Raw genomic sequence first — 12,613 nt, 5'->3', positions numbered from 1 at the left:
CAATGAGATGTGAGATCGCAAGGAAACGGACCAATGGCAGAGCAGGGCTGAAACGCATCAATAAGCAGTGAGTGATGTCATTCTGAGCTGGAGGCGCTGCTCAGGTGCAACAGTCTATTACAGGAGCCCAAGCCATTTCAATACTGAGTATGGAACTAATTTTGTGATACTTTTGGAAAAATTACTACTTCCACTAACAGAGGCTATCTAAGTATATCTACTTATATTATACACTGATAATCTTTTTAAAAGTTATTTTGTTGTAATGACAAAAATTACTGGGTCATTTCAATAATAATAATAATAAAAAAAACCCAATCAGATACTTTATCTTGGTTGTTGTAATTTTTAAATTTATATTATTTTTTATTCGTGTATTTAAAAAAAAAAGACTTCTGGCTTTTGAGGTCTTCTGGTTCACAATTAATTAAAACCTTTTTTTTCTAATCTATCACTTACGTTCTAGGATTTGTATTTATTTTTTATGCTGGTAATCTCAGTCTCAGTGCAGTGATTTTAGTCATTACAGAGACATTTTTAAGCACAATTATCATATGCTAAGTACACAAATATTAAATTAACATACAGAGGAGATCACATTAAATGGGGAAAAAACAGGCCAGTACAATGGCTTTTTTTTTTTTCTAAAATCTTTATTCATACAATCGAAGTCTGCTTCTTCAATCTGCCTTAATCACTATTACAAACACACACGCACACACATACACACTGTATATTTTCAGTCGTGTGCATCAGAGCCAAGTGACAGCAGCAGGTCACACATTTTCTTTGAGGACAGGAAAACCACAGTTGTTACTATCTGGCACATAAAATGCTGACAGGAAGGCCGATGCCGAGCAGACCGACATACTGCAGAGAAGAATCATTTCTCTACTGGTGAATACAAGTGCTGGAAATGCTGCAATCCAGGCAGTTCTCTCAAAAATGAACACAAGATGTGGGAGTATCAGGGAGCAAGTGGCCCCCACAAGATGTGTTTTATGTCGGGAATGATTTCACATTGTGTTTATAATTTATTTGACTGTTTTTTCTTTTGAACGCATTCTTTATGATGACTTGAAATACGTGCAGCAGTAGATCTAAGACTGACAACAGTGTCTCGTCACAGACTTCGCTTGCATTTCATTCACACCATCAGACTGGGCTCAAACAGTACCTGTAAATAATCCAGGTCTCCCACATACCCTTGAGCCCTATTCCTCGATGCACAAGTAAGAGCCCAAAACTCAGCCTTCCAGAGCAACAGTTCACAAACAAGGTTTCATTGTTGACTAGTAGGACAATACAGATAGTAAAGAAAATAATCAGCAACACTGTTAAACTGCACACAGTTCTGGGCAGTATCTAAAAACGAAAAGTGATTGGTTCATATGCCCCGTCTACGGTCGATGGTGTTTAAATAAACGTTTGTCTCTGGTTTCTCCTGGATTTCTCAGTCAGGTGCTGGCTATTATTTTCCTTCTATGGAGTAGACTGCTGTGGGTAAAGAGATATTCCTGCTCAATATAAAGTAAGGAGACACTGAGGGACATCCCTGGTCCTTCACCAGTTCCCAGCGGTGCGTCAGCCTCAAAGAAATCCCACTTTAATCCAACAGTTTGGAGTGCTCTATCCTCGTAATGGTCCAGTCTGGTGCCACTCCTTTAGTGAACTCCCTCTGGAATCTGCCAGCAAACCAACACAAACACACAGGACGATCAGAAGAGCATGTTCTTGACAATGCAATGGTCATGCAGTTCAGAAGAACGGCATCGTTAAAGGAATACTTCACTCAAAAGCTTCATGTTCTTCGTTCATGTACTTGACCTGAGTTGTCTTCAATGTCTGATGAAGATGAAAAAAAATTAAAAAAACTGCTTCCATTTTTGTTAGAAAGGAGCTGATTGGTGACGTCCAAGCACAGCACCAAAGATGATTAAAAAAATGTCTGTTTCAAATTCCCAAATTCTTTGTGCAAAAAAATCCAAACGTTGACTCCCGATTTGTACGTTATGGACATCCCAAACCAGCGTACTTCTACCAAAGAATTGCTAAATAAATCATGTGACAAAAATATCTAATGCATGAGCATGTGTGTGTGACTGAAGCCCCGCCTCCTGTTTGTTCATTAGCCATACTCAGTGTGCAGTGTACAGAGGCATGCAACTAAAAACGTTTCATCAGGCGCTTAAGACAACTTGGGGTGAGTATGTGGCACAAATTTGGTTGGGGTTGAAGAATTTCTCTATAATTAAAAAAAAAAAAAAAAAAACACCATTCATAATGCTTACCTGCCCAAAAAATATACTCACTCATAATTGGCTGTTAGCAACCTCTTAGTTTCCCCCTCTCCCTCTCCACCAATGGCCACCTGAAAGAGACGAGCTCCCTCCATGGTGTCCTCAGGAAGACTTGCACTTGTCAGATACCAGAAACGCATAAGAATGCTCACAAACTTTCTCCCTGGAAAGAGAGAAGTGACATCAGTTTAGGCTGCATGGATACTACTGCCGAAAACATCAAGTGGCCCTCTTCTTGTGTTGATATTTTAATTAGGTATGGGGAAAAAACTATTCACTTAAGTATCATGACTCTTTCTTAAATGGTTTTTTGATAGTTTTTTGTTACTGAATCAATTTAAAGTAAATGAAACTAAAACTTGAATACAACTGGACAACCTAAGGAATCTGTTGGTATTATATAAAATGACCTACTGAGACCTTTAAGATAATCACAGCTTCATGAAACTAACCACAAACTGGAGAATCATTCAAAAATCTCAATAAAATTGTAATATCATATCACAATACTTGTGGAATCACAATACTTAAGAATCACAAATCATACTGAATCAGCACCCAAGTATGGTGATAGTATTGTATTGGGAGATAAACATATCGTCTAAGCCCTAATAGTTTTTTCTGCAAAACAGTTACCTTAAACAGATACTGTTTGGGGCTGCAACAAAATTAACACCATAAAAATCAAGTGGCGTTCTTCTTGCATTGACATCCGAATACATTTTCTGAGAAGAACACAGTCATACTTACCATTATCATCATAGTAGATGCCCACATCCCCAGCAGTCGTGTACATGATCTCATCAGGATCTGCAGAGAGTGCTCTTTTGTGGCTTGAGGGAAGAAGGTTGCATTTTTCCTCCAGCTTCCCAATCAGCTGCAACAAAGTGAAAATGAAATGATGATGAGCTTGAACAAAGACACTACACCCCTTACAAGAGTATCAAGATACAACAATTTCACCCTTTTTAGCACTAGAACTGACTCAAAACACAGCTGCTAGACTTTTAACTGGTACAAAGAAAAGACAGCACATCCCTCCAGCCCTGGCTCATTTGTAATGATTTCCAGTGAAATACAGAATTGATTTAAAATTTTATCACTGGTTATTAAGGTCCTACATGGATTGAGAAAGTACAGAAATGTATGGCAGAATTTGTTTCACTGGTTTATCTTGTCTTACTATTCAAAATTTTGGCAGTGGAATGACTTTAGCATTAGTGTCTGTGCCTGCAACTCAAGCGGCTTCCCTGTACACAAAGCATGTTCATATTAGAGATATCATGACGGTCTGGACTGACACACCCAGGGTTTGACATTAACACCCGCCTGCCCGCTCGCCAAATGCAGGTAGAATTCGGCCACTTTGGTGGGTGGCATTCTTCTTTTAAAAAATAATCCCATTGGTCAGTCTATGTCATCATCATGGATTTGGGAGAGCACTGACATGGCAAAAAGCCTGTCATCTGACACACACACACACACACACACACACACACACACACACATACATATATATATATACCCTGTACTAAGGCTGGACAGGTAGGCCTATAATCCTCTCTTGTTCGAATAAAATGTTATTTCCAAACAAATGCATGCCGTTACAGTCTCCTGTCACCCTGTTGGCTGGTGAAAATGCTGAGTGGCTGGTGACTTTGGAGAACCACTAGCCACAGTGTCTGGTGAGCCAAAAAGTGAGTGCCAAGCCCTGGACACAGTTCAAATGACAGGTACAGGCTTGATGCACTGCCATACTTACATCCTTGGCCACCAGGCCCTCCAGGGCCTCAAACTGGCACTGTGACAGCAGTCTGGACACATGGGAGAACGCCTGCAGAGGGTAATGGAAAAGTTCATTAGTAGCAGCTCAGCGTGATGCGGAAATGTTGTGGACCGATTGACAAATCCTTTTTTTTTTTTTTTTTTTAGCTGTCAACTGTGCAACGCCCACTTTAATGAAGACACTGCTTTTTAAATGAGAGTGGGCTCCCAACCTGAGCTTGCAACACTGACCTGTTTCGCCCCCTCAGTGAATTCCTCAATGTTAAACTCCTTGTCGAAGTAGGCCCTGATCAGAAAGTAGTAGATTCTCGTCCGAAACCACATGAAAGGGCTCGGGATGCCCACCACCACCACCTTCTGCTGCTGCTTGTGCCCGCCGCGCTCAGAGCTGTAGCCGCGGGCGGCCGCCACAGCGCCGGCGGCTGACGGGTGAGGCGGCCGCACTGTACCGGACCGGCCCAGGACACTTTCCGCTTTACGGAGGCGAGTGATGTTGAATACGGATGACAGCCTGCTACAATAACAACCTCTTAACATGGGCAGCGCCATCTTTTTCGTCTTACACCTCTTGCGTCCGTCTACTTGTGCCGTCCGACTGGGAACAAAGTGGATGTTTACAAAAGACGCGAAGTCGTAGATGAAATTACTAGAGATAATTGTGCTATTTTCAATTCACTTAATGACATAGGTTAGTATTTTCAGTTCAATTAGTTATTCTGTTTTTGCCCTCTATGTCCACTCCCATTTGGTGCTAACGTGGGGAGGGTAAACAATGCAACACCTCCTCTGCTATTTGGTTTCACATGCTGTTTTAAGTGCCGACTCAAATCATGTTAAATGGAGCGACGGGAAAAGGTCGAGGTGCCGATATTCACAGAAGTAGACAGGGACAGTTTTGTGCGAGACATTTATCCAGAGGTAAGACGAAACAGCCAGACCACCCGGCGTTAGTCTTCGCCTGCTGGTTGTCGCTGCTTCAGACGCCAGCCCTGCTCAGTCCCCGTGTACTCCTTGCGTAGTGCGAAGGCGATGTACCGAACTGCGTTAAAAAAAATCCGTCAATCATAAATTGCTTTCCCAACCAGCAATTTTACACAGTTGTATAACAAGACGTATGATCTTAATTGAAATTATTGGAGGCCACTGATAATTTCGGCGTAAAAGTGATATAACTACAAAGCGGTATTTTAGCAAAACTTCAACTTTTACAATCAGTTTACGCTGCTTCCTACCGCCGTCCACTGTGGACTTTGGTTTGGTTTATTCAACACCTCTAAATGTTATCAGAATAGAAGAAAATGCCCCAAACTTTATAGTACCCTTATGATTTGTTTGTCTTAAGCTGTAGTCTTATTAGAGTGATCTATTTGCTACTATACCCTGCCAGCAAGTTGTGTTTTGGGCTGTTGGAGTTAACAGTGTTATGTCCCCCTGACCAACTAACCTCGGTTGCCAACTGTTCATTTCCAGCGGAGACCAGCCGTGCTGAGAGGCGTGCACCTGGGCCCCTGTGTGGAGAAATGGACGGTTGAATACCTTGGACAGAGAGGAGGTGACAAGGAGGTGAAGGTTCATGTATCCACTGTGCCACAGATGGACTTCCTCCGCAAAAACTTTGTATACAGGTGAGCCCCCACGCACCCTCTCTCTCTACAGAATCTAGCATCACATCATGTACAGGTAGCTAAAACAACTACAAAAACTAATGATTACAGTGTGTGTAATTACAATGCACGTGATGTCCTGTATGTAATCACAAATATGCAATCACACACAGGACAAGAAATCAGCACACAAACCAAACATATAAATATTTAAATATATAGGCTAGTGGCAAATATATACAAATATAAGAAATCTGATATGTATGTAGAATCTAGCATCACACCACACATGGGTAGCTAAAAAACAGTAATGATAACAGCTCTCCCTCTCAAAAACATATGCAGAGGTACTGCAGTTTCCTCAGCTTCCTCTCATTATTATTCACAGGACACTGCCATTTAATGAATTTGTGAAAAGGGCATCTGAGGAAAAGCACTCTAATTTCTTTCTGTGTGAGGTAAGTAGGATGCATTTAAGATTAAAAGTAGGCACTTTAGATAATATAGTGCAAAGTGCCGTTTATGTCAGGGCATGAATCCCTGGGCTGACCTGTTGTGTTGTCTTTAGGATGAGAGCTATTATCTGCGGTCGCTGGGAGAGGACGTTCGAAAGGTACCTGAAGACTCCATCTTTCCCTCTGAAACTGCAGATTAATTCTTGAGGTTGTACTAGGGGATTGTATGATCGTGTAAAATCTGCAGAGTAGGAGTCTCTGATGGAACAGGATCATTTTGTAACCTTCAGGTTGCAACTCAAGGTTCAGGAAGAGAGTTCTTAATTGGGAATGATATTCAAGTATACTTCCTCCCCCACAGGAACCTGCTGACCTGAGTAAACAGTTTCCTGACCTGGCAGAGGATTTCCAGATCCCACACTTCTTTGAACCCGATCAGTTTTTCTCCAGCGTCTTTCGCATCAGCTCCTGTGGTCTGCAGCTATGGACACATTACGATGTGAGTGTGTGTGCGTGTGTTTGAGCAAGACTGAGCTCCCACCAGCTTCAGGCATGCTGCATAGATACCTCTAGTTAAATGCGTACTTTTTCATGAGTGTGTTTCAAAGGCAAATGTGAAGGAAACCCCTTATTGTATGGTGCTTGAAATAATCTCTAATTTGTGGACACAAGGTCAAAATTATCTTTTTTTTTTTTTTAGTTAGTTATGTAGGATTTTTGTTTTGTAGTTTTGTGTATTTTTTAAGCCAATACAGTAGTCCTGTGAGAGATGGGAGCTCCGCTGCCCTCTACTGGCTGGCTGCAGAACAACTTTAAATTCTACCAACCTCAACATCAGGAATATGAAGTCAATAAATCTCTATAAAAAGGCCAGTGATGAGGGCCTTGGTGACACAGAACAGCCAACCTGAATTTAGCTTTGAAGATGTATTTTTGAAAAGTATTTATTTATTTACTTTTTTAAACTTAGGTTTCTGATGCACAAACTGGCCTTGCTATAATAAGCCTGGGTCCTGTATACCCTCAGGTGATGGATAACCTGCTGGCTCAGGTGACTGGGAGGAAGCGTGTGGTTCTCTTCAGCCCCCAGGATGCTTTGCACCTCTACCTGTCAGGTAAGAATCTATACAGACAGATGATAGTGACATACTGGTTTCTGTTTAGTGGGCCAGTGGGAATATATTGGTTTAGAACATTATGGGGATATTTCCCAGGGAGATAAAGCTTAGCTGTAGACTAACATTTCTTTTAAACTAGAATAACTCTCATTCTCCTTCTGGGTCATGGGTTGAAATAGTCTTAGCTTTATCGTAATCCAGATTTAAATGATCCGATTTCCAAGTCAATGATTAGTGTTAGTAAATGAAGGTGTAAATTAAGCCTCCGAGGCAGCAGATTTAACTTCAGATTACTGCTGTTTTGCAGAGGAGAAACAGCATCCATCCTCTTTTTCTGTGTCCCACACAGTCCTGAGTTTTTCTAGATCTAGTCCAGGTTTTATGAGCATCATTTTGAAGTCAAACTAATAATCAACAGCCCTTTTATATAAATAAATGTCCATTCTGATACCATTTATCACCAAATGATATGTTACAATGGTGATTCAACCCACAACCAGTTCATGAACCAATTCTTTAGCTTTTGCTGAGCTCCTGTAAAGGTTTTTTTTTTTTTTTCTTCTGGGAAAAATTCAGCCACTTGTTTGTGATGAATGTGAGACAGCAGAAGAAATAAAAGAAACAACAGTGTGCACTGAGTCTTTACTGTTATGCAGAGTTTGCACCTGCACTGAGTGCTAAACGCCAAAGCAACAGTGTCGCCAGAAACAAGGAAAACATGGAACTGGTGGAGGATTACGTCTGATTTAATCAAGGACTAATCTCAAGTGAAAATGTCTTTTGGAAAGTCAGTTTTTAGACTATGATTAACTATTTGGGATTACGGCTTAGTCCTGTTTTAAGTAAACCTCTGTCAAGAAACCCCCCTTTTAGAGATTTCATACCAAATTGAGAAGTTTCATGTAATTTATTGGGACGCATGTGAACTTGTTTTCCTTCTTTTTATGGAGCACTATTTATTTGCCAATATGAACTATTAAATTTGAAGCATAACAAATGTCTGACATGATCTGCTGTCATTTCAGCGACAACATACACATTTAAAGACATTAAATATTTACGCACATATTTAAAGTGTGGAGTGGCCATATTGCACATCTCCAGAATAACTGAACATGTCACTGACAGTATTGTGCTCTTATCTGAAATGAGCAGTAACTTCTGAAATTGCCACAGCTTGGAATAATATTACCGTATCACAATATCCTTCTTTGTGATTTGTAACCCATTAGGTGATAAATCGGAGGTGCTGGACATCGACTCTCCAGACTTGAAAGAGTTTCCTGAGTTTGTGAAGGCACAGAGGTATGAGTGTGTGCTGGAGCCTGGAGATCTGCTTTTCATCCCTGGTAAGAGAACTGCACCATCCAACTTCACAAGCAAACCAGCTAAATAAACCTCTTTTTTTATTCCACCCATTCCTATGGATGTTTTCATGTACTTCTCTTTGGTTTTAATTCAGTGATGTCCTTCTTTTCCTCAGCGCTGTGGTTCCACAACACTCTTGCGCTGCAGTTTGGTGTGGGTGTTAATGTGTTTTGGCGACATCTGCCTGCACAAAGCTATGATAAAAAAGACCCCTATGGTAATAAAGACCCCCTGGCTGCAGCTCGGGCCCTTCAGGCACTGGAGAGGGCATTACACACTCTGGATGAGCTCCCAGCAGACTATCGGGATTTCTATGGCCGACGAATGATTCAGCGTATCCAAAAGCGGACATACTTGTTCAATCCATCAGGCACAACTGAACCAGACAACCCTGAATGCACATTAGTCCATGCACCAAACTTGGAGGAATCTCCTGCAGAGAAATGAAGAGTAACCAATAAAGCCTCTGTGGTCCATAAAGACAATGGTTAATTTATGCTATGCATAATACACATGACTTCAAGCTTGGAAGTTGAACTATTTACCTTGGAACAGATGGAAGTTTGGACAGACTTGGCTTGGTTTAGGCTTGTGGAGAACCAATGTTGACTGGAATGAAAAATATAGGATCCCCAGACACTTCTACAGAATAAAATGCTTTTATCATTTTTGGCTAATGAGCAGCAACAAGATAAAGATTAAAACATTTTGTATTTGTATTGCATTGCCCAGAACTATAAAGCCTTTTTTTTTTTTTAAAGAAAGAGGGGCCTTGGAATTGCGTTAATTAATCCTTCTTCCAAAAGAGCACCTCTCATCATTACATAGTGTTTAAATCACAGCAGCCTTCCTTCTTTATGATTGTTGGGTTTTCATCTTCATGGAGGGTTTACATCTCTTTTTGTGGAAAAATAAGATGACTTCACTGGCTTTTACACATTTAATTAAAAGTGACTAAGGAGTGTACCAATCAGCCCATTCTAAACTCTTGACCTAATGTTTTTATTAGTCAGTTTAACAAGTTATGTATAATGAGATAAAATTGAAATGTTTTCCAGAAAAAAAAATTTGTTTATATGACTTAGTAAGTAGTTGTAACAATATAATATTGTCTTAAAACCACTTACTAAATGTCACCGCAAACCATAACCAAAAATATGACCAGGGGAATATTAGTCTGACCCCGTTATAAAGCCTATGCAAGAGCTGGAAGAGTTAATTCACACTTTCACTCAAATACTCTGCAGGAATGATTGGAGGAATTGGAACATAAGCTATATTGCAAATGTGAAAATGTCCTATCAAAGGCCTATGTCACCACAAATTCATGCAAAGTTTTGGACTGAAGAACACATCTGCCGGTACATCTTGGTTTGACATTTTATTGCACAAAGATTACAGTTCTTTAAGTTTCTTTACAAACATTTTAAAGCTTTGTAAACAGTGAAGCATCTCCCCAGTGTGTACAGTGTCTCCTATCTTCACCCCTTTGAGCCCTTCTTATCACTTTCCTTCTTTAAGTCTCAGCAGCTGAGTGTGCACAAGAGCCAACCAGTGACTTGGTATATGAAACAGAAATAAGCTTTGAGTTACTATCTAATGAGAAGTAAGGTTATCACACTATGGGCCAAGCCAGAACCTGTTTGTTCAAATTACTTTACCCTGCATCACACTTGTGTAAATAAAGGAGCAGATATTTGAAAGCTGGTGACTAGCAAGTGCATTTTTGATTATTATCATTAAATTGTGTTGGGATTATTCCTTATCAACTGAGCACACCCTTTTGCAGAGAATGAGTAACAAAAGAAAAAGTAGAGGACTGTGGACAGACATACACACCCAAACAAGTTTAATTTTTTACTTTTTTTTATATTTTGGCTTTGGATGCAAATCAGAAAAAATGCAGACAGAAAAAAGGGAAAATAACACACTTAGACACCGACTTGCTCTCTCATCCACGACACACACCGGTCCATTGAGACATGCGATCACATCCTCTGAGGCAGGAACAGTCATAATTCATGGGTCACGGACATAAAAACAGTTTGTGGGCATTGTTTACTCCAAGTGCTCTGTCTTTTGTTGACAGACTGAACGGGGCAGGGAGGCACATCCCGCTGTGCTCCATGTGTGCAAGGCAAACAACTTCTTGAATCTTGTCGAGAGGCAGCAGAAAGTTCGGGACAGAGGGTAGTGCAATATTTGTCTTAAAATATTCAACAAAAGAGTCACGCAACCCAAGGGAGAGGATGAGGTCCTCTTAATGGCGTCCAGTCCCAGCACAAACACTCCATGTGGCCCATTTCACGCAGCCATGGTGCAGATGGTGTTGACAGAATAGATCAAACAGTATCTCAAGTCATGAGGCACGCAGACATTGCTTTTCTACTGTATGTACTACTTGAAGGAGCTCTCTGGGTGTGTATGCAACACTAAGAAGAATTCTCATTGGACAACAACAAAAAAGACAAAGAAATGGCACGTTGTGTGTTTGTGTACTCCTAATTATGTTTCTGTGCTTATGATAACTAGGTTTCTCATGTTTTTTTTTCTTTCTTTTTTGTAAGATTGCTATTAGGCAGACAAAAAGAGTAACCCAAAATTGCAGGATTATTCCTCCAAGTGATCAGCCAGTGCGGGACAGAGAGAAGGTGGAGTTAATAATTGGTTACTATGGGGTCTGTGCTGTACCACGATTGGACTTCATCTTCTCCAGTCTTTTAGAAAGGTGGCTGTTGTTTGACTCGAGTTCATCTATCTTGTCCAGTGCTGACCGCAGCTGTTATTTCACATGGGGAGACACAAACCATATAACAATTAAAACACGTCAAATTAAAAGTCAGTATCCATTAATACTTCTGTTCTGAGTTGTATTTGCAGGCTAAGAAAACATAACATTGTACCTCTCTCTGCAGCTTGCGTTTCTCTGCCTTCAGCTCGTCCTCCACCTTCTCTGAGTTCTCTGATGCAGACTTGTAACGTGTCACCTGACCCTCAAGCCTGGTCACCTGGGAGAGAAAAAAAAAAATAGATATTTCAAATGGGAATACTGTCATGTTTACAAATACCTATCAATTCATATGATTTTCTCTGCTTACATTTTGCTCCAAGGCAGTGACCTCCTGCTCCGCTTTCACAAGTTTGAACTTTAAGTCGCTTATTTGCCTGTTGGAATCTCCTGCAAAGATTCAGGAAAAACAAAAACTCTTAACTTCTATGTGATGCATAAATGTTAAAGTAGAAAATATACAGCATTGCAAAGAATGGAGTGATATTTTTCATGGCAACTTACTCTGCAGTTCTAGTATGCTGGGATCTGTGCCGTTCTCGAGAATTTCACCGTCTGCGCCTGAGCCGCTCTCCATGCCATTTCTCTGTGTCTTCTGTTCCAGTTGAGCCTTTAGTTTCTTCACCTATTAATCAAACCGTCCAGGATGAAGAAGACATCAGCTGATGAACAACACACTCAACTAATCCACAAAGAATATAAGGCAACACATTGCTCAAAGTTGCCCTGGTAAGGAATAGTTTTGTTTTTTTGGGCATTTCTGCTTTATTAGACAGCGACAGTGAACAGAGAGAGGAGATGACATGCAGCAAAGAGTATGGGCCAAATTCAAACCTAGGCTTCTTTATCATGTTACGTTTTATGTATATACAATTTCAGCTTCTTTAGGCACCCTGACACGAAGGCAAAGGAAATCATCAGGAAATCACTGGCTCCTGTCACTATAACAATTACTATACTTCTTCTAATCAGTTTGCTGCATCTGAACTGAACTGTACACTGAAGGAGGGCATCCATACTAAAAACCTCTAGGAAACAACAAAAGGCAAAATAGATTGTCCTCTGTGGTTTATTCATATTCTACATATCTCCTGCTATCTGCTGCAGTGACCCACCTGTTCTATCATTTTTTCACGCTCATCCACCAGCTTCCTCAGGCGGATCTCTGAAAGATAAACAAAGACATGTTTGAGAA

General features: G+C 40.5%; 3 protein-coding genes across 6 annotated transcripts in view; 1 reads left to right on the top strand and 2 right to left on the bottom strand.

The window, feature by feature from the left end:
* Window positions 1-630: 630 nt before the first annotated feature.
* On the bottom strand, window positions 631-5,555 carry maip1 (matrix AAA peptidase interacting protein 1). 2 transcript variants are annotated; one of them, XM_030081417.1, is made up of 7 exons: window positions 5,530-5,555; window positions 5,027-5,124; window positions 4,317-4,680; window positions 4,063-4,134; window positions 3,051-3,177; window positions 2,313-2,463; window positions 631-1,685 (listed from the first exon to the last, which is right to left on the bottom strand). In XM_030081417.1, the coding sequence occupies exons 3-7, from the start codon at window positions 4,632-4,634 to the stop codon at window positions 1,607-1,609; spliced, it is 747 nt and encodes a 248-aa protein (XP_029937277.1). In that variant the 5' UTR covers window positions 4,635-4,680; window positions 5,027-5,124; window positions 5,530-5,555; the 3' UTR covers window positions 631-1,606. The 2 variants fall into 2 exon arrangements, with proteins under 2 accessions (XP_029937277.1, XP_029937276.1); XM_030081416.1 differs by lacking the exons at window positions 5,027-5,124; window positions 5,530-5,555 and having other exon boundaries at window positions 4,317-4,862.
* tyw5 (tRNA-yW synthesizing protein 5) lies at window positions 4,678-10,010 on the top strand. 3 transcript variants are annotated; one of them, XM_030081415.1, is made up of 8 exons: window positions 4,678-4,773; window positions 5,556-5,710; window positions 6,078-6,147; window positions 6,258-6,302; window positions 6,506-6,643; window positions 7,115-7,259; window positions 8,495-8,611; window positions 8,746-10,010. In XM_030081415.1, exons 2-8 carry the CDS (start codon window positions 5,679-5,681, stop codon window positions 9,075-9,077), a joined length of 879 nt encoding a protein of 292 aa, XP_029937275.1. In that variant the 5' UTR covers window positions 4,678-4,773; window positions 5,556-5,678; the 3' UTR covers window positions 9,078-10,010. The 3 variants fall into 3 exon arrangements, with proteins under 3 accessions (XP_029937275.1, XP_029937273.1, XP_029937274.1); XM_030081413.1 differs by lacking the exon at window positions 4,678-4,773 and adding an exon at window positions 4,841-5,003; XM_030081414.1 differs by lacking the exon at window positions 4,678-4,773 and adding an exon at window positions 4,843-5,003 and having other exon boundaries at window positions 7,172-7,259.
* The window catches only part of lrrfip1a (leucine rich repeat (in FLII) interacting protein 1a), a 48,699-nt gene continuing 46,078 nt past the window's right edge, over window positions 9,993-12,613 (bottom strand). Inside the window, exons 12-16 of the mRNA XM_030081412.1 lie at window positions 12,534-12,583; window positions 11,923-12,043; window positions 11,729-11,808; window positions 11,534-11,638; window positions 9,993-11,409 (exon numbers count right to left, since the gene is read on the bottom strand). Coding sequence (XP_029937272.1) covers window positions 11,302-11,409; window positions 11,534-11,638; window positions 11,729-11,808; window positions 11,923-12,043; window positions 12,534-12,583 — 464 coding nt within the window. The 3' untranslated portion in view covers window positions 9,993-11,301. The remainder of the gene's footprint in view (window positions 11,410-11,533; window positions 11,639-11,728; window positions 11,809-11,922; window positions 12,044-12,533; window positions 12,584-12,613) is intronic.

Source organism: Myripristis murdjan, chromosome 21, assembly GCF_902150065.1.
Source record: "Myripristis murdjan chromosome 21, fMyrMur1.1, whole genome shotgun sequence".
NCBI lineage: Eukaryota > Metazoa > Chordata > Actinopteri > Holocentriformes > Holocentridae > Myripristis > Myripristis murdjan.
This window is presented reverse-complemented; position numbering and strand designations above follow the sequence as displayed.